The sequence below is a fragment of the Salvia splendens genome, chromosome 1 (assembly GCF_004379255.2).
Source record: "Salvia splendens isolate huo1 chromosome 1, SspV2, whole genome shotgun sequence".
In the NCBI taxonomy this organism is placed as follows: domain Eukaryota; kingdom Viridiplantae; phylum Streptophyta; class Magnoliopsida; order Lamiales; family Lamiaceae; genus Salvia; species Salvia splendens.
Window position 1 is genome coordinate 6,215,946 of NC_056032.1, and position 19,614 is coordinate 6,235,559.

The 19,614-nt window shown below is 36.2% G+C and overlaps 2 protein-coding genes across 2 annotated transcripts; both read right to left on the reverse strand.

Moving 5' to 3' along the window:
• Positions 1-6,835: 6,835 nt before the first annotated feature.
• LOC121794868 lies at positions 6,836-10,464 on the reverse strand. Its single transcript, XM_042193236.1, has 2 exons — positions 9,701-10,464; positions 6,836-7,761 (listed from the first exon to the last, which is right to left on the reverse strand). Exons 1-2 carry the CDS (start codon positions 10,193-10,195, stop codon positions 6,985-6,987), a joined length of 1,272 nt encoding a protein of 423 aa, XP_042049170.1. The 5' UTR covers positions 10,196-10,464; the 3' UTR covers positions 6,836-6,984.
• A 3,136-nt stretch (positions 10,465-13,600) lies between these two features.
• Positions 13,601-18,613, reverse strand: LOC121810330. Its single transcript, XM_042211125.1, has 12 exons — positions 18,501-18,613; positions 18,068-18,381; positions 17,235-17,326; positions 16,825-17,018; positions 15,791-15,830; positions 15,577-15,658; positions 15,398-15,475; positions 15,202-15,327; positions 14,831-14,952; positions 14,412-14,451; positions 14,154-14,228; positions 13,601-14,012 (listed from the first exon to the last, which is right to left on the reverse strand). Exons 2-12 carry the CDS (start codon positions 18,295-18,297, stop codon positions 13,850-13,852), a joined length of 1,242 nt encoding a protein of 413 aa, XP_042067059.1. The 5' UTR covers positions 18,298-18,381; positions 18,501-18,613; the 3' UTR covers positions 13,601-13,849.
• Between the last annotated feature and the right edge of the window lie 1,001 nt (positions 18,614-19,614).

Below are 19,614 nucleotides of genomic sequence, written 5' to 3' on the forward strand. Positions count from 1 at the left end.
ACTCAAAATTCGTTTTCATAGTGACCTTAAACAATAAGTTAATTTTTCTCTTTTTTTCTTTTTAATTTAATTATGCAATTTATTATTTTTTTATTATATACTTTTATCACAAAAAATTATTTATCACGAAAAATTGTCTAACTTTTTTTTGGTATGTCCATTATCATTTGTATTTATGGAAATGTTTTCATCAATTTTTCTCTTTTTCTAATGTACTTTACCTACTATTTCTCTTTATCTATGTGGCGTTACCAGTGTTTTAAAAATCAGACCGGACCGGACCGGATGGTCCGACCGCGAACCGGCAAGGTTTCTGGTCCGGTTTGGTCATATAAACCGTCGACTAATTGAGCCGTTTTAGATCGGATGAACCGGCTGGTCGGGCCGGAAACCGGCGGCAGGATGAACCGGTTTTCAAAAATATTTTTAAAAATTTCTGATTCGACTGCCGTCCCACTGCATCATTTCTTCCCTTTTACCACAGCCCTTCCAAAATATAAACTATAATGTTCAACTTACTTGGTTATAGATCGAAAGTGTAGATCTAAATAAAAAGTCTGTAGATCTAAAGCATTGAATATCACTAGATTGAGGGAGAGAATATGAAATTAAAAGAGGATTGATAAAGACGAAAGCAGTGTGGGTTTCAAAATGAAGATGGGTGGAGGGAGATTTTCTGAAAGCGGCGGCGTGGGGATTGAAAATAGGGTTAGGGTATTTAACTATTTAAGAAAAGTGGTAAGTGACGTGAAGGTGGAGGTGGGTTGGGGAAGAGTTTGGAATTTTAATTTTTATTCTATTTTAATAAAAAGTATACCAGAGGCATGCTTGTTTATTCAACTATTACTCGACATGGTATTGACTTCTACCGTATAAATGTGTATGAGTGGGGGATTATGGTAGGATAAGTATTTTGATTGTATTTTATTTTAAAATACATTATACTATATTTTTTATATAATAAATATGTTATTAATATAGTATAATGGTTCAACCAGTTGTTCGACCGGTCCGACCAGTTGAACCGTGAACCGATAGCATTACCGGTTCGCTTGCTGGTCCAGTTTTTAAAACATTGGGCGTTACCAATGCGCATTAAACTTGTTATGTACATATATAAGACTGTTTTTCGTTGATAGTGCTAATATATAGTAAGGCCCCTACTAACAAAAATTCTTGCGTCCGCACCTGCTAGCATGTGTAAAATTAAATGTGCATTTGCTGTTTTATGATAATTCAATTAAGTCACCTAGTAATTCAATTGTGTCAAGGGCCAAACTGAATATCAAATGAATTATTCGTGAATAGCATAATTACAACTATCATGACAACTCCGATTTGTTTAGAGTTTAAATAATGAATTCAATATCGATTCATTGATTTCAGACTATCAAAGATCGAAAGAATTGTAGTACTACTACCATTTATTTGGATAACATACCATGAAACTTGCATTATTCATTTCATACACATGCACCAACAAAAATCAATAATTCGACATTAATAACTTCTTCATACCCCCTCTGTCCCATTAGAAATGAAATGTTTTCCTTTTTGGTCTGTCCCATTAAAAATGAAACGTTTCTAAAAATGGAAACAATTCTCTCTCTACTTTTTCTTCTCTCTTTCTTTACTATCTCTTCATTAACTCATAAAACAACACTACATAAAATCTCGTGCCGAAAAGCAAATGTTGCATATTTAATGAGACGGATGGAGTATTAAATATTAAAAGTTGTTATGAAGAGAGTCAATTATTTAGGTTGTAGATAATGTGCAATTATTTAAGTATTAATGTCCCTATTGCACATTTAAAGAATAAAAAGTACAGCGTTTATATGTGCATGCATGATTCATGAACACACCAACAAACTCAAAAGGAATAATTCAACAATTAATTATAACCTGGTGCTGAAAAGTGTTTGTTTTGAGTCCATAGAACTTCAAACTGCATAATAATTATATTATGATGACGTAAAGTAGTCGATGATATATTTATATATAGATCAAATTATATTATACTTCTAATTAATTACTATGTTTTAGGAAATTAATAAGTTCTATGATTGTCTTTATTTTAGATATGATTTGAAAGGTTGATCAATCATAAATTATAATTAATCCTCTTAAAAATACATTAGTTATGGTGGAATATATTGTGATTGATAAGCCATAAAGTTGACCCTCACTTATCTTTAGTGGACAATGTATGGCTAGCCATCTCCATGACAAAATCTTCAATTAGTCACAGCATTCCTCCAGCTGTTTTGAATTTTCATTGCCTAAGTAATTAAATTCTAACATCTATACTCCAAAATTATTATCTGAAAAATGCATGCTAATTGCTATATTGCCAACCACCAACCATGGGAGAGAATTCTCATTATTGACACCACCCATCTCTCCTATTATTTCTAATTCCAATTACAATCAAAACGTGACATTTGAAATATTTTTTCTAAAAAGTAAACCGATTAGGGAACTTAGTAGTTAGAAGAATGATGCATAGATTCTTTTGCGATGAACATATTTAATTAATTAATCCACGTAGCCAAAATTGTATAGTTTAGATAGTTTGTTATTGAATGCATATCAATAATTGCACGTTGATTATATTTGTGGCCAACCTATTAAGATGTTGTGTAGAGAAGAATATGCCTCCCGACGTCGTTTTATTAATTTATAAAATACTATCCCATCCGTTTCTTTATAGTTGAGTCATTTTTCCATTTCGGGAAGTTCCTTCATAGTTGAGTCATTTCCATATATGTTAACTTTTTTCTCTTTTACTTTACTCCCTCTTACTTTATTTTCTCTACTTTATTTACTTTATACTTTATTCTCTCTACATTTTCGTCTCTCTTACTTTTTTTATCTATTTATTTAACACACCCAACATTCATTTCTAAAACTCTGTGCCAAAAAGTTTCACCTCAACTATGAAGAAACCAGGGGAGTACTTATCATATTATATAGGTAAATTTAAGCATGTATTTCCACATCAGATTTTGTACTGAGATTACAAAAACCAATTATAATGGCTAGAATATTAGTAGTGTTGTAGTAGTTTCTATCTGTCATAGTGCCACTTCATTTTTCGCTCTATTTTTACATATTTTAAAGTTCAAAATTTCAAATTGTAAACGTAAAGCAAAACTAAATTCTACAATTAAATGCAAAATTAAATATTCATTTGGATGTGTTTAATCATTTCCGATATTCAAAACATTATCATTGTAGTCACTCATAATGCTAATTTTGGATACATATATTAAAAAATATTTAAATATAAATCTACACTACCAAACAAACTACTCATTGTGAGCACCGATTTGGTCGCAAATAGGCGCATGTGCTCGCAAAAATGGAGATTTGCAAGCACCACAGGTGCTCCCCATTTGCTTTGTCGCAAAGTTTGCGAGCACACAGCTGAAAAATATATAGGGTTTTTTCTTGCTCCAATATTTGGAAAATTTGCGGTCCAATAAATTATTTACTAAGTACTATACCAAAGTTGCCACCACATGGGTGCTTGAAATGAAAGGCAAGGCGACAATGGTCTTTTTGCCAATACTATTTGCTAGCAAACCAATGGTTATTTTAGAAAATGGTCGCTATTTTAGATATAAATCTTTTTATTTTTCTATCTTTTTTTTAAAATTTACATGTATGCCATGGCAAGGTCGACCCACGTCTATAAGTGCCAAGTAAGCAATATCGACCGCATTTTGTAATTAGAGCACACCTGTGAAAAAATTGACAATGTCCGAACCTTGATAAGTGAATATATACTTATGTTAATTGTTAATATATACCAATGTAAAAAGTCATAAAGATTGGAATATTAAGTGACTTTCTAAATTCATATTTTATAATGTAGACTTTGTCATATTAGAATCACATTGTACACTTTGAAGCAAGTGAATAATAATAGTCAAACAACTACACGACATGACAGTTCGTTTGGTTCCTACTCCCTCCGTCCCACAAATATTGTCTCAAGTGACTAATAATAGTCAAACAACTACATGACATGACAGTTCGTTTTGTTCCTACTCCCTCCGTCCCACAAATATTATCTCATTTTGACCGGACACGAGTTTTAAGAAATATAATGAAAAGTTAGTAGAATATGAGTCATACTTTTATATATTAGTTTTATAATAAAATGTGAGTAGGAATGAGTTAGTGGAATATAAGATCCACTACCAAAAAATGGTAAAAAGTGAAACAAGACAAATTTTGTGAGACGGACGGAAATAGAAAAATGGGACAATCTTTGTGGGATGGAGGGAGTAATTTCTGCCGCTACCAAATCAAAACATAATTAAATTTGAACATTTTTAATGAAAAAACTAACGTATTAGGAAGTTAGCACAAAGGACAGATTCTGTTATGATGAAGTTTTAATCAACTAATCCACGTAGGCATGATTGTGTAGTTATCTGGTGACATTGAACATGCATAGATGTCACATGAATAATGCGACATTTATTACTATTATAATTGGTGAACAAAGATGAATGAATGTCTAGATAAGAGAATAACATTATTGCTGGTCTTTCGGTGGAGGCAAGAGCCGGACTCAAGTCAAGCTAAGTCTTTGGACAAAAGTATAAGAGTATCCACAATAAGAGGACGCTTCTCCTGAACAAGCCACTTTTTTTTATCCTCAGCCACTTCTGATTTATCCGCAGTTAAAAAAAAAAGTTTTCACAGCAATAGTGGACATTTTTTTTACCACATTTCACTTTATTTTATTTTTGGTATTTTTTAATTCAATTAAAATTAAAATTATCGGACTATAAATAATTAGAAAACGAGATAATACTAAAATTAAAAAAAGTATTGGGACTAAATATTCGTTGTATTATGGATACGGGAAAACTATACAACGAACATTTAAAAAAACAAATAAAAACACCTCCACCGTCTACTCGGTGGGGGAGTCGGAACCCGACGCCTCTTCTCCACCGCTATAGAGAGTGAAATGGATGTGAAGATGTGTGTGGAGGAGGGGTATTTATAATAAAAATTATTAAAATTTAGAAATTAATAATTAAAAAAAAACGGCTATAGGCGCGCCGGCGGGCCGTGCAATAATCAGCCACGCCGACAGCCGCGGCTACGCCACCATCGCCGTGTCCTCGCCGAGTAGTCGGCTAAGGACCTTCCGCCCCCTCCCATTTGTCCACGCCGCGGCGCCCGTGTCCTCCACTATGGGTCGCCGCGGTTTAGCCGACTCCGGGGCGGCGGGCGTTCCGCCCCTATACTATCAATATTTCCGGTCATTAGTTTGTCGCACATGCTTATAAAGTTGCCAACATAAACTAACATTTTAAATAACATAAAATAAGCATGTTCAAATTTTTATTTTCTGATTTCTTAACCCTCAGAAATGTGAACAATTCTATTACTATTACCAAATTAAGATATATGACGAAATGCTAAATTCTATGATAGGTTTATTTTAGAGTCGTGAAATGGGAACTTGTATTCCTCAAATTGCGGAATAAATAGTACTCCTAGTATTGGTTGTACATTTTCATCAAACTAAAATAATTTTATGATGTATTGTATCACACTGCGTTTGAGGTCTTTCAACACATAGATTAAGAAATAAATAGATAAAATAAACAGATAAGATTAAGAAGGATTAAGTATACGAGAAAATAAAATAAGTAATTGAAAAAAAAAGAAAAATTAAATATGTAAATTTTATCATAAAGAAAAATCATTCAATTGTAAAGGAACAATTTAAAAAGAAATGCATACTCAACTTGGAACAGATTAAGTATATTTATGCGTATCAATTTTTTAATGCAGTCTTTTTCATATCTAGCATAATATATGGTAATGATATCATTGGTTATTCATGTGCTTCATATTCATATTGTACGAAAAAAACAATATTCTATTCATAAGATAACAATTTGTTTTGTTCTTCATTTTCTGGGCATACAAATTATTTGTAGATCGAATTGCAACAAATACTTAACTTTTGAACTTGCTAGGAATTTGGCACAAAGGATAAATTCTTTCGCTATCAACTTTTTTAATTAACTAATTAATCTACGTAAGCAATTAGTATACTTTGTTGGTGACATTGAACATGCAATCAATGTCACATGAATAATGCCACGTTTGTTATAATTGATAGGTAAAGATGAATTGAATGTGTAGAGAAGAAAAGACTATCGATATATATACCTTTCTTGTCTCCTGCTCTTTTGTTGGCAGCAAAAGCCACTAATCTTCATTTAATTTCTTCTCTAATCAATAAGCTGAAATTTCGAATAACTATTAAAAGACAAATGGTATTTTAATTTTTTTTAAATGATAAAAAATATTAAGCTAAAGTACCAAACAAAGTAAAAAATATTTAATGCCCACCTTTTACTTTTTTAAAATAAAAATAGAGATTAAAACACAAATTTTAATATTTGACACGATTCACTTACTAATGTTAGTACAGTTATTATAGTTGGACCATATAGTCAGGGTTGTGTCCCACTCAATATTATTCCCTTTCAATGTGATCAATTTTAATTTGTTACCGTGTTAATCGAAATTTACACCCATATTAGATGTATTAAGGAAAAGTAAGTGCATTTAAATTATATATATTCCAACCGTCCCCTAAAAACTCTTCCCATAGCCCAGTTTTAATAAATGTTAAATAAAGGTCTAAGCTTTTATAGTCTTCTTGGATATAATTATCTTCAATGTAGTAAATTGTTTCTCAAATAAGCAAATTGTAAATATAAATGCAAGTACGTTTCGTATAACATAAAATCAATCAATTTTTGTAATATCCACCAATGCTGCAACGTTATAGAGGAAAGAAGATCTCACAATACTCATTTTTATTATTTTGGTTATACAAACATAATATAGTAGTAAATTTTATAATATATCATGAGGTATATAGATATGAATTCCCTATCCTACAAAAAAATCCTTTGCAAAAAATTCTTTACTAATTTAAGCAGGCTTTTCCAAGCCCAGCCCGCAAATTTCAGCAGCACTCGGCCCAACCCAATGGGCCGCTCGCTTCTTGAATTTGTCAAATCCATCAACACACTTATCCATATTCAAAGCCCATATTCTCTTCCTAGCCGAAGCAAGCTTTTTTCCAGCTGAATTATCAAAAACAGTCTCCCACCCTTCTTCCCACTCACCATGTGCATCACATAGCTCAAGTGTGTTATTAGCCCACTCAGTCCAGCTCCACGATCTATAAAGCCCGCTCATCATCTGCCCGACACAAGGCCCACTGCACACGGGCTTGCAGGGCCTGCATTTCGCGCCGCTAAGTGGGCCTTGGCTCGATAGGGCCGCCACGGGCACTCCATTGCGGCCAAGAGGATAGGGGTACTGGCGATCCGATACCACGCAAAACGGGAGGCGTTTGGTGGTGTATCGGACATTCTGGGTCGAGAGTTGGGCCTTGAAGGCAGTCTCCGAGTTGAGTTGGGTCAGACCAGCTGAGTCGAGCTGAGAGATCAAGGAGAGTCTTGAAAGTGCTACAACCGAGCTGTTGTAGTCGCCTACACCAAAACGGTCATTGAGGCCACCGTAGGAGGAACCGGGGGGTACAACATACTCGCCCGGGATGAAGTTCTCCGGCCCTAACGGGTCAGACCAGTACCCGTCTACCCGGGTTCGGATAATCCAATCGTAGGTGAAGTTGTTCTTTTCTTGATGAGCTTTGATCATTGGTAAACACCCTTCTACCAGTTGGAAATATTGCAACAAGCCCTGCAAGAAGAATATAAGAGCTGGTGAGATCAAATGACCATTTTACCATGATTTACATCATACTTATGTCATTGTAGTATTTAATAATTTAAATATGAAACGTATGACACATATATTGATTATATTTCAGTCAATAATGCACAATTTAGAAACATTATTTTAACAATCCAAATATATGACTTGTTTGGCAGATTATACTTGATGGGGGAAAGTTTTCTAGAATCATGCAGATTATAGAATATTAGCAACAATTAAGATTAAGAAGCAGTTCAAATCACACACCTAAAAAACATGAACTTAACAAGCCAACAACCTATCTCACCTACTTTCATTATTCACATTTTCACTCTAAATAAAGTAGGGAAATTATAGAGTTGTCCCAGCTGCAACCAAATTTGCATCTAATTGAGTTTTATACTTAATGTGGAAGAACAATCACTATCCAAAATTAATTAGAGCCCACCTTATACTAATTAGATAGGTGATTATAGACTATAGTCTATATTTGGTAGCAAGGGACTACTCCATTAATTGATGATAACCAGTGATATTAAAGACCTATTCTAACCTAAAATAAGACCAAATCGCGTTGCAACGGCCTATAGTAGAGTCGGGTGATTTAGGCTAAGCGTTCGAGCCTCAACAGTGAATGTATTATAACAAGTCAAACCCAACACATGTCAGTTCCTAAGTTTCTCTAGCCACCCAAAAAATCAGGTTGTAATTCAAATTGTGGAGAGATAAATAAACACAAGTACTGAAAGTCCAAAGATGGTTTTCAGTTTAACCCAAGACCAGTAATGAATTAGTCCAGAAACAAAATATAACCATATGAGGCAAAATTTCTTCCCTATAACCAAGCAAAAAAAATTTAACTTGAAGTCAGGAGACATCCAAATTCACAAGCTTTGCTACATGAAACATCTGCCTACAACCCAATTAATAAAATAAACCTCATTCATCTTGATGTCGTGTTTCTAGTTCAAGATTATAAGCAATATGGCTGAAGCTGAGTGTAGGTGAGTCATATAAAAACTGCTTAAAGGTCTGTACTTCAACATGTGTCACATCCTCCTCATGTTCTGCAATCCCATTTTCTTTACAACAGAAATAGGGGTGCAGGAAGCATGTTTCATTAGTAGTTAGCTCACAAATTTTATACTTCCAACTGAATAGAGAAACTAAAGCTCATTATACGCCGAGAATATGCACAGCTTCAATAAACACAACGACCTAAGACATCAGGTTAACACTCTGCAATTACTTCCAAAATCAAATATCACAGCCGACTTCCCACCTCAAACATCATCTATAATCAGGTGGAATACCAAGTAGACAACCATGAATGCCTTCAAAGAGTGCGTGGTTCCAATTATTTAGGGGAAGACCAGCGAACTAGTCAATTAACAGACATGATTATTCAGATGTATACTAGTCAAGATTCAAGAATGAAGTCAAACCAATCTAGTAATTGATTCATTCACAATTTCAAATATTGCTGCAGAAATTGAACCAGCAAAGAATTTTCAAGAATGGCAACACAAATATGACGAAATTATCAAGGCCTGCTACTTTTCTTAGAGCCAAAAACTGCAAATGGATGAAGACAAAAAAGAGCCAAAATCAAACAAAAGTTAGACACGAGGAAGTAAAATCATAGCCAACATCGTAAGCTTTTCTGCCCTTACTCCCAAATTTCGGCGACAGATACAACAAACCAACCAACTCAACTCAAACACCCGTTCTCCTTCAACCAATAACACAATTCCAACACGAAAGCGCAACCAGAAACTGGGAATCGAGATCGATTATCGAAATTAAACATAAAATCACTTTTTAAGAAACAATTACAAACAGATTAATCGTGCATCGCAAATTACGCTACAGCAATTGGTGCGTTTAAACTGTTGTTTAATCAAGCGAGATAGCATTTTTATACCTGTATACCGTTGGGCGAGTTGCTTGGCGAGAGCACTCGGAGCTGCGATTCGGTCTCGGGAACCGGCTGGGGCTTGAATATCCTCACGCTCGCAATTCTAGGCGCGTCGCTCAGCAACTGCAGCTTGTACGCGTTCGAATCGAGCGGGCAGTGGAGGAAGAGATCCGAATTCTCGTAAACGCGAAGGATCCTCTCGACGATGGAGGGGCCGGTGAGCTCGAAGCGCCGCGCCCCGCCCACCAAGCAAACCGCAATTCTGGAGCCGTTGAGCGGGCGGGTCGGGTTAGGGCGGGAGGGGCGGTGATTGGGAGGGTGGAGTATGGATTTGAATGAGGCGGCTTTGGGGAGGGAGATGAGGACGGCGGCGGTGGAGGAGGAGGAGATGGAAATGTAGGTGAAAAAGGTGACGGATGAGATGAGGAGGAGCACGAGGCGCCAGTCGAGATCCAAGGCCCGCTTCGGGAGCTGCGTGAGGCTCTTTGCCGGACTTTTCATTTGAACGGAAAAGTGTGCTTTAACTCTTTGCTTTTGTCGCCTTGTTTGTGTTTCCGCTTCTTCCCATGAGAGAGAAACAGAGAGAGTTTTAGATGGAGAAACTGCAACTCCGGTAGCTAGATGAACAAGTTTGAATTTTGGAAGGATTTGGATGTGAAGAATGCGAGTGGAATTGGTTGGGAGATTTGAATTGATGATGTTTATGAAAATTTTAAGCTTTCAGGTTTGGAATATGGGTTTTATAATAATGAAGAGAGAGAAGAGTGAAGGGTCCGGAAAAGGAGAGGGATTGCGTGATTTTATGTAAATCGAGGTTTATTCTTGAATAATTTATACTATTATAAATTATATTATATGATCAGCAAATTTATTTAAGTTGTCAAATGTTTTCAACCTGTTGTGTTGACTCAATTTTAATCAATTAAAAAATCATCGATATACACTTCTTTTTATATTATGTATTTATCATAATTGATTGTTGCTCGGAAAATATATGTATTTCAGGAAATTAAGATTTATAACTACTTGCTTTATTTCTTTTTTTTGGCAAAATACATTGATATTTTATTATAGAATGGAAAACATTTATAATTGTTTACCTAATTGGGGCAAAATAGTGTGAATAAACTCTCTCAAGTCTAACTACTTGGAATAAATAATTATTATATGCACAATATATTTCATTTTGATGAGAGAATAATAGAGTAATTATTCAGGGAATTAATGGAGAAGAATTTATGTCTTGTGAGTTGTTAAATGAGAAGCACGTGGATCTAATATTAATTTAATTTGATAATTAGCAGATTTGTCTTTGGTATAATTATAATTATAATTATAATTATAATTATAATTATTCACTGCCTTGTTAGGCATTGCAGGCTGTTACAGAAATACTCCTACTTATTTAATTGCATTTTTTAATTTTCCTACTTTCGTTATCATTGTTATAGAAATGAATCACTTCAGCCTGCAGCAACTCAGCCTGGCATGGCCCCAGCTCTCTATAACCTTTTCGAAATAGAATTCGTTTCTAAAATTCAAAATTATTATTATTATTATTATTATTATTATTATTTATCCTTTATTCAATAAGTCACTATCAGCTGCATGCAATAACACAATTTAAGGTCATGTTATCATTATTATATTTAATAATATTGTAACGCACATATAATCATTCCATCAATAGGTCACTCTCAATTGTATGCGAGATACTTTCTTATAGTTTACTTATTTTCAGTTAATGTTAATTTATTATTTTCACCGTGCGTAACAAGTTGACATGATAGATTAGAGTGTCCGCGATAGGGAGGCCGCGGCGGCCGTATTGTTGTGGACGCGGGTAGTGGGGGAGGAAATGGGCGCACCGAGCTCTCGGCGAGGACGGGGCAGTGGGTCCTGGGCCGTGGCGCCCTATTGCACCGCCCCGCGAGCCGCGGCGGCTGCCGAAGATTTTTTTTATTTTATTTTCTTCTTAATTTCTATAAATACACTCAATCATCTCATTATTTTCACACCATTCCAATCTCTACTCTTCTAAATTTTTCTCTATTTCACTTTCAAAAAATGGATCGCGATGATTATCAACAATTGTTCGATGAGGCGTTTGATGTGGTGGTTGAAGAGGTGGAGCGAGAAGCTGAGGACCAAGCAGCGCGGGTGGCGGCGGCGACGGTCCCTCGTCCGATCCATCATCGGCGAACAATCTGTCTTGACCATGCCGGGGCTAACCAGCGGCTGATGGATGACTACTTTGGCGATAACCCCCATTATCCGCCAGAGGTTTTTCGTCGGCGTTTCAGAATGTCGCAACGGCTCTTCATCCATATAGGCTATAGCGACGTCATTGGCGGGGCGGTACAGGTGCTTCACCCTCCGACGTGATGCGAGCGGCCGGATCGGACTGTCGATGCTTCAAAAGTGCACCGCTGCAATTAGGCAGCTTGCCTATGCCGGGCCGGCAGACATGTTCGACGAATACCTGCAGATGGGCGAGACGACTAGCCTAGAGGTTTTGAGGCAGTTTTGTAGGGGCATCTAGGACATCTTCGATCCAGAGTATCCACGAAAGCCAACCGTCGAGGACTGCCAGAGAGTCAGAGACTGCTACATATGCACGAGAGTGTGCACGGTTTTTCTGGGATGATGGGCAGCATCGATTGCATGCACTGGGAGTGGAGGAACTGCCCGGTGGCGTGGAAAGGGCAGTTCACTACTGGATTTAAAAGCAAACACCCCTCGATGATCCTGACAGCCGTTGCTGACTACCGGTTGCAGATCTGACATGTGTATTTCTGTGTCGCAGGGTCGAACAACGACATCAATGTTCTGCAGTCGTCGCATCTCTTCAATGACGAGTGTCGGGGTGAGGGTCCGGAGGTCAGATTCGTGGCCAACGGTACGCAGTACAACATGGTATACTATTTGGCAGACGGGACATACCCTCATTGGCCCGCATTTGTCAAGACAATCCGGCATCCGGTTGGTCCAAAGAAATCCTATTTCGCGCGATGTCAAGAGGGTGCTAGGAAGGATGTTGAGCAAGCTTTTGGTGTGCTCCAAGCGCGATGGCCATCATACAGTGCCCGACATGAGTTTGACACGATAATGACGTTGCCGATATCATGTATGCATGTATCATATTGCCTAATATGATAATAGATGATGAAGGATTTGCTGCAGAGCGCTGGGCATCGGACGATGGTGCTAGTTCAAGTCATGGTGTTGCCACCGCGCCCCTGCAGATGGGTATACCACGTAGTAATGAATACTTGATCCAACAGTTCACCGATATGCGCAGGGAAACAGCACATACCCAACTCCAGGCCGATTTTGTTGAAGAGATCTGGGCACATAGGGGAGCGGGAACATCGTGATATGCGAGGCGGTGTTGTTTGTGTAATGTCAATAATTCTCGTTGTATTATTTTTCCCTTTTTATAATACAATGAAGATTTGGTTTTAAATTTTTTTTAACAAAATTATATGTTTTTTTTCTAATAATTTGTTCAATAATTTTTATTCAAATTGAATAAAAATATACCAACAATTGATAAAATAATATGATTTGTGGCTATGGACAAGTCCACTATTGGACTGGATAATTTTTTGTGGTTGTGAACAAGTTTTTGTGGCTGATGGAAGAGCTTTTTGTGAACAAGTTTTTGTGGCTGATGGAACAGCTTTTTGTGGCTGTGCATTGGGCTTCTACGCATTATTCTGGACACTCTCATCTAGAGCATACATGCACTTGTCAACACAACATTTATTTTGAGAGGATGTACTTTTCAGCACAATTAGGCAAGGAAAGAAAATATAATCCATTTCAACCTCTTTCCCCTAAAAGTAGAGATTTAAAAACATGAATTTGATTACAGAACTAGTAATGTACGAAAGTGAGAAAAAATAATAATTAAAGTAGTTATAGTAGATAGTATCCCGGTCGTGGGCGATGCACCACCACCCACAACAACAATAAGACTAGTTCAACAGCAATACAATCCACCTTCACATAGTATTTGAAAATGTCCAACCAGATGGCTACATTGTTGAGCTTACATTGAATGCTAAAAGAATGAATGAAATGAAGAATAAATGGAGCAACTTCCACTTTTACTCGACCTCTCTGGCAAGTACAGATGAATCATACATACCATCATTCTGGATCACTGGAGGTGTCGGCATTCTCTGCGGGAGGTGGCGGGGATGAGCCAAAGTCGAGAGTTGGAAAGACTCCAGGAGGCCGTTCTCGAGGCTGTATCGATAGTAGCTGAGTGGAATCACCGACAACGTCAGCCCATCCGTAATGTGGATCGGCCCTTCAATTTCAGACAAGAAACACAGATGTTTGAGGTCGATTTTACAAGAAAAATAGCTCAATACACACAACAGATCATAGTATATTTCTTTATTAACATACACGAACACTGAGCTCATTACATTAAATAAATATAGCTTACTCATAGTATGTTTCTTCATCTACAACAATATCCCAGCTCTCCCCAGTCGTACTCTTGCCATATTTGTGCACCTTCCTGCCATACAATAAAGAAGAATCAACCTTCAAAAAACGATAAGATAGAGAGATAAAAACATTTTCTAGTGATATTAAGCCATTAATAGTTAAGTCTAGATATGCAAAAACAGAATGCACAAGCGTAGCATATCAGATCCACGAGAGGTGGTGAGCTATAAAATGTGAAATGTGTGTCACGTACCCATTTCCGAAGTGCTCTTCTCCCCATGTTCTTGACCATCCTATTGTTTGATGAGGAAAGAAATTACAAGTTAACAAAAATACTGTGAAAGCTAAAAATGTCAAATAAACACAAATTTGACTATATCTACTCATAAATGGAAATTATTTTTCACTGTTTCAATCAACCAAAATGCAGTTGATTCAGACTCATAACCATGAGTAATTGATTTATTCGATTGATATATTCAATATTTCTGAGTAGAACATAAATATGTTATATAAAGACTTAGGATTTAATGGATTATTGTTTGTTATACAAGTAGACTTTTTAACCATAATTCATAAATGAGAGTAACCATATTTGAGAAAGTTTGACTATTACTTGGCAATGGTTATGAGGAACTCATCGTACTGTGAAAAAGCAAATTAACAACTTACTATCACTAGTGGGAGATACATGCCAAGTCTCGCCTTGACGCGATCCAATACCAGCAAAAAACTTTTCTTCCCACTTATCTCCCCATTTTGTTCCAATTTCTGTCTCAGCCCACTTATCAGTCCTAGAAAGAGATATTTATAAGATAATAAGGAATTAAGGATCGAGAAATTCGTGAGTACAATACTAAATTATTATAGTATTGATGTTTAGTTTCTGACCCTCTTTAAAATTTTAAACCATACTAAGTGATATTGGTGTCAAATGAAAAACTAGAATGAAATTTCATTCTGTCAAAACAAACTTCAACATGTATAGAGCAAGAAAACCAATACATAGTGATCAGCATCAAGAAGATAAGATAGACGGATACCATTTCAAAATTGAACCTCTTCCGTCATAATGCTCTCCCCACTTCTCCCACCAAGATTGTTCATTCAGTCTACCATATTTATGTGCCCCTTTCTCAGTCCACCCTTTGGCATCATATTTTTCCCACCTGCATAACAGTTAATTTATTTATATACCTCAGATTTTAGGTAGTTGTCAAATGTTTCGACAAATCTTACCAATTTTCGTACCACCCGGCCTTTTCTGTTCCCGATTTTGCTTGTTTTTGCGCACTTCTTTCTATCCTAGCTAGATTACTGCAATTTAAAGTAAATTTGAGGTCGGGAACAACTATTCCACAGTTTTAAGCAACATAAGAGATTGCAAGATAATAGTAATGCAAATCAAAAACCGATACCTCCATTCATCTTGGTGTAGAACTTCTCTCCATGTTTCCCACCACGAGTCCCCTTCTGCATTCCTTCCAGACTTCTCAACGCCTAACATTCAAATAAAGCTTACAAATGAGCAATTGGGGAAAGAATTAACACCATCATAAAAATTAATGATAAGAAGTATCTATAAGAGGAATGAGATCACATGTTAATAAAAACACAACTGAATCAGAGTACCTAGTTCTTTGTATCCAGTCCAATCACTTTTCTCCCACCACTGTCAAGAAGATGAACAAATCCAATTAAATGCATCCACCTGGGATGATACTTAAATAAGGTTATGAAACATAGTAAATACAACTACTACGCTCTGAAAACTGTTAAGTCTTTAGCTGTGTCGTGTCTATCACCCTATCCAAAGCTTGTATGCAATATAACATTTTTCTAGATAGAGGCAACAGTTTCTAATCCCCTTCCCCATCCCATAAAAAGTAGCCAATCAAAGAAGTACCTCACCTCAGACAAGAATGAATAATCTTAAAATAAAGATAAATACAAGCACTAACATTCAAAACCCTAAACGCCCAAATACTATATACCCATATCTCATAGCAACACAATTCAAATGCTATTCAGTCAGAAACCGCATCTTGAGATGGTAATGCATATATCTTGAGATGGTAATGCATATATCTGACAGTCTCAGTTTCCGATAGTTGATTTGATCACTTGAAGGTTCACATCAAGAAATGTTAAATGAACACTTCCTTCAACTATGATGTCAGACCACTACCAATTTTGTTTTCCAAACATCAATTACACAACTGACTATCATTTTGACCTTCAAATTCTCTAAGAGCTTAATATGTAAGCATCTTCCAATATATTCCAGCTGACCAAAATATAAAAAACACACTAAAATGCCCAAAGCTTCCATCCACAAACAAATTATGACAGTACCTAATTTGAAATACATACACATCCTTACTAACAAGCATAGCACGCTTAATGTGGGATTTGAATACAAGAACCATTCCTAGTTTGGCAAAAGGAGAACACGAAACAAAATAAAACAAAAATCATTCTCACAAATCAATATACAATCTTTTCTCCATGTCATCAGATGAATAGTAAAAGAAAATCCTAGCATAAAGCAATGGTGGACACTTGTTCTTTTGTGGGTTAAATCAAATAGAACGTCTCTATCATCAGATGGTTGTCATAATACAACATGACATAAAAGGAAGGAAAAAATGAACATATGTGCATACCGTTTCTTTCCATTCAGAAGTGGTGTCAGCACTCTGTCCACCCATTCTACTCCATCTACATCTGTAACCATTATCTCCAAGATCTTCCCCACTTTCACGGTACCAGGTACTGCCATCTTCATTAGTGCCAGATTCGTTGGCACTATCATTTAGCAAATTGATGCCCCAATCTTTCTCGTTGGCAATACCAGTATCTAAAGAGAAAAGGAGTTTCAAATTTTTTAGAAATGTCTAAGAACTTGAGCGTTTATATTTACTAGCTACAGACTAGCACTTTTTAATAAGCCTGTTCACCTATTGATGAATTTGGACTAAAGAAAAAAGACAACAACCTAATCAAAAAGTTCAAGAATGTGATACTATTATCTAAATAATGAGATTAGCTAGAACTGAAACTAAATATGCATCACCTCTTTTAGGCGGAGAATCTCGAAACTGAGGACCTGAATTTCTTGGGGTGCAGCGGGAGAAGAACTTATATTGTTTGGAAACAAATTTGTATCTGCAATAGCAAGAATAGTTTCCAAGTCGCAAAATAAATTGAAACAAGTTATTGATATAATCTAGTGATATGAGTTTTCTCTTTCCTTGTTCGAGAAACTAGATGCATTTCACAAAACCCCAATCCTGCAGAAACTCAGTTGCAACAAGAATACTGGCCTAATGTGATTCGATTTCTCACTCTAACAGCCCACCCACATCAGCTAATTGCTGTCATTTTTTGTATGTAATATAAACTACTCATATCAAGGTATGACTGTCACATATTCATTTTCTCCATTTTTGAAGCATGATGCAAAATCTTTTTAAAACTCAGCCAGAGTATTCCGAGGCTCATCGCCCCAAGAAAGAAAGGCTTGCAATCTCCATTGACCGAACACGCTTAAAATTCAAAGATTTTCTAATTAGCTATCACTTTTGTTTGTTGGCTAGACCAGATGAAACAGATAAATCTATTGCTTTCCGATCAAAGTTTCAAACTTCTTTAATCTGATTAATTAAAAAACAACAGTGCAGTATAATTTAAAAATACCCAAAGACCATGTGCACATTAATTAATATTGGTCTCAAACAGAATAGGGATATCAAATAACTCAAAAGGCTATCTAGTAAAATATCATTCCTAGCTTTCTGCTGAAATGAAAGGTACTCACTCGAAACCAAAAATCGGCTCACTATTTGAACTGAAAATCAAAGACGTAGCAGTTGCAATCAATTTGATAACAAGAAAAAGGAGACTTACTTAGAAGATGTAAAGGGCATAGCAGGGGCCCGGGCTCGATAATGCGGTCTCGTATTGGGGTCGAGACACTTGTCATTATTCCGACCGGAGCAGCAGCACTTAATGGAGAAAAGCCGCCGCTTCTTCCGGCGAACATCCAAAGTCAGTCCATTCTGCCAGCTCAGAACCTCAACATCGGCTCTCCGCATCACACCAAACGGCGGGGTGGTAAACCCTCTCGCTGCCGCCATTTCCTACTCAATCGTCTCACATCAATGCCATCATTATGAGAGGAAATGCCGGCAGTCGATCGAGTGTAATGAAATTAAAAAACCCTAACCAGAAAAAAAAACCTCTGATTTTATTAATACTTAGTAATTAACAATAATTAACAATAAATTCGAGTGTGAAGCAGTTTAGGAGAGAGGAAAAACGGAGGAGATTGAGTGATCACATTGTATGCAGAGAGTTTTATAGGTTAGGGGTAAAATCGGTGGCGATGAGAATTGGTGGTGCTGCAAATCCCGGTGGTGGTGGGGAAGCTTTAAACCCTCAGAAGAAGAGATGCCCCATGGTGTGTGAGCGGGCCCCGCCCCTGCCTCATTCTCAATCCATATGCCATTTTCATTCTGCCACGTGTACTAATTACAGTCGTTATCTTTTGTAGGATGATGCTACTTGGCATTTATTCTCCCCTCCCACAACACTTTTCTTTTTGTAAATTTTTATGAGATACTTGCCCATAATAAATATTATCCATAAAATAGTACTCCCTCCATCCAAAGTTACTTGATGCATTTTTTTTCGGTACGAGATTTAAGAAAGTTGAGTTTAGTGAGTTAAATAAAGTAGAAGAGAGAATAAAGTAAGAGAGAGGGTTAAGTAAAAGAAAGAATAAAGTAAGTGTGATTAAATATTTTATTTTTAATCAAAAAGATAAATGACTCAAGTAATTTGGGATAATCTAAAATGGAATACGACTCAAGTAACTTGGGACGGAGGGAGTATAGTAGAACATTTTAGGATGGATATGGCACACAATTAATAAAGTGAGATAAAGAATAAGTGATTGGAAATTTGAAATATTGTTGATAAAAAAATAGTGTTATTTTGTTACTAGTAAGAAAACAAGTAACTGAAGAAAAAGAAAGAAGAAGTGATTGGAAATTTGAAATATTGTTGATAAGAAAAAAATAGTGTTATTTTGTTAGTAAGAAAACTAAGTTACCAAAAATAGAATAGTCTATTTTATGGGATGAATTAAAATAGCAAAAATAATCTTTCATCCGTCCCATAAAAATATGTGCATTTTCCATTTTCGTCTGTCCCACAAAAATATGTGCATTCTATTTTTGGAAAGTTATATCAATTTAATAATGTAGGTCTTACTATCCACTAACACTACTTTAACTACCATATCATTCTCCTCATCTCTCTTACTTTATCATATCATTCTCCTTCCTCTCTCTTACTTTACCAATTTTGTCTTAATTCTCGTGTCATATCCATTGCTCATATTTTTATGGGACGAGGGAGTCTATTTTTATGGGACAAGTTGAGTAGTATGA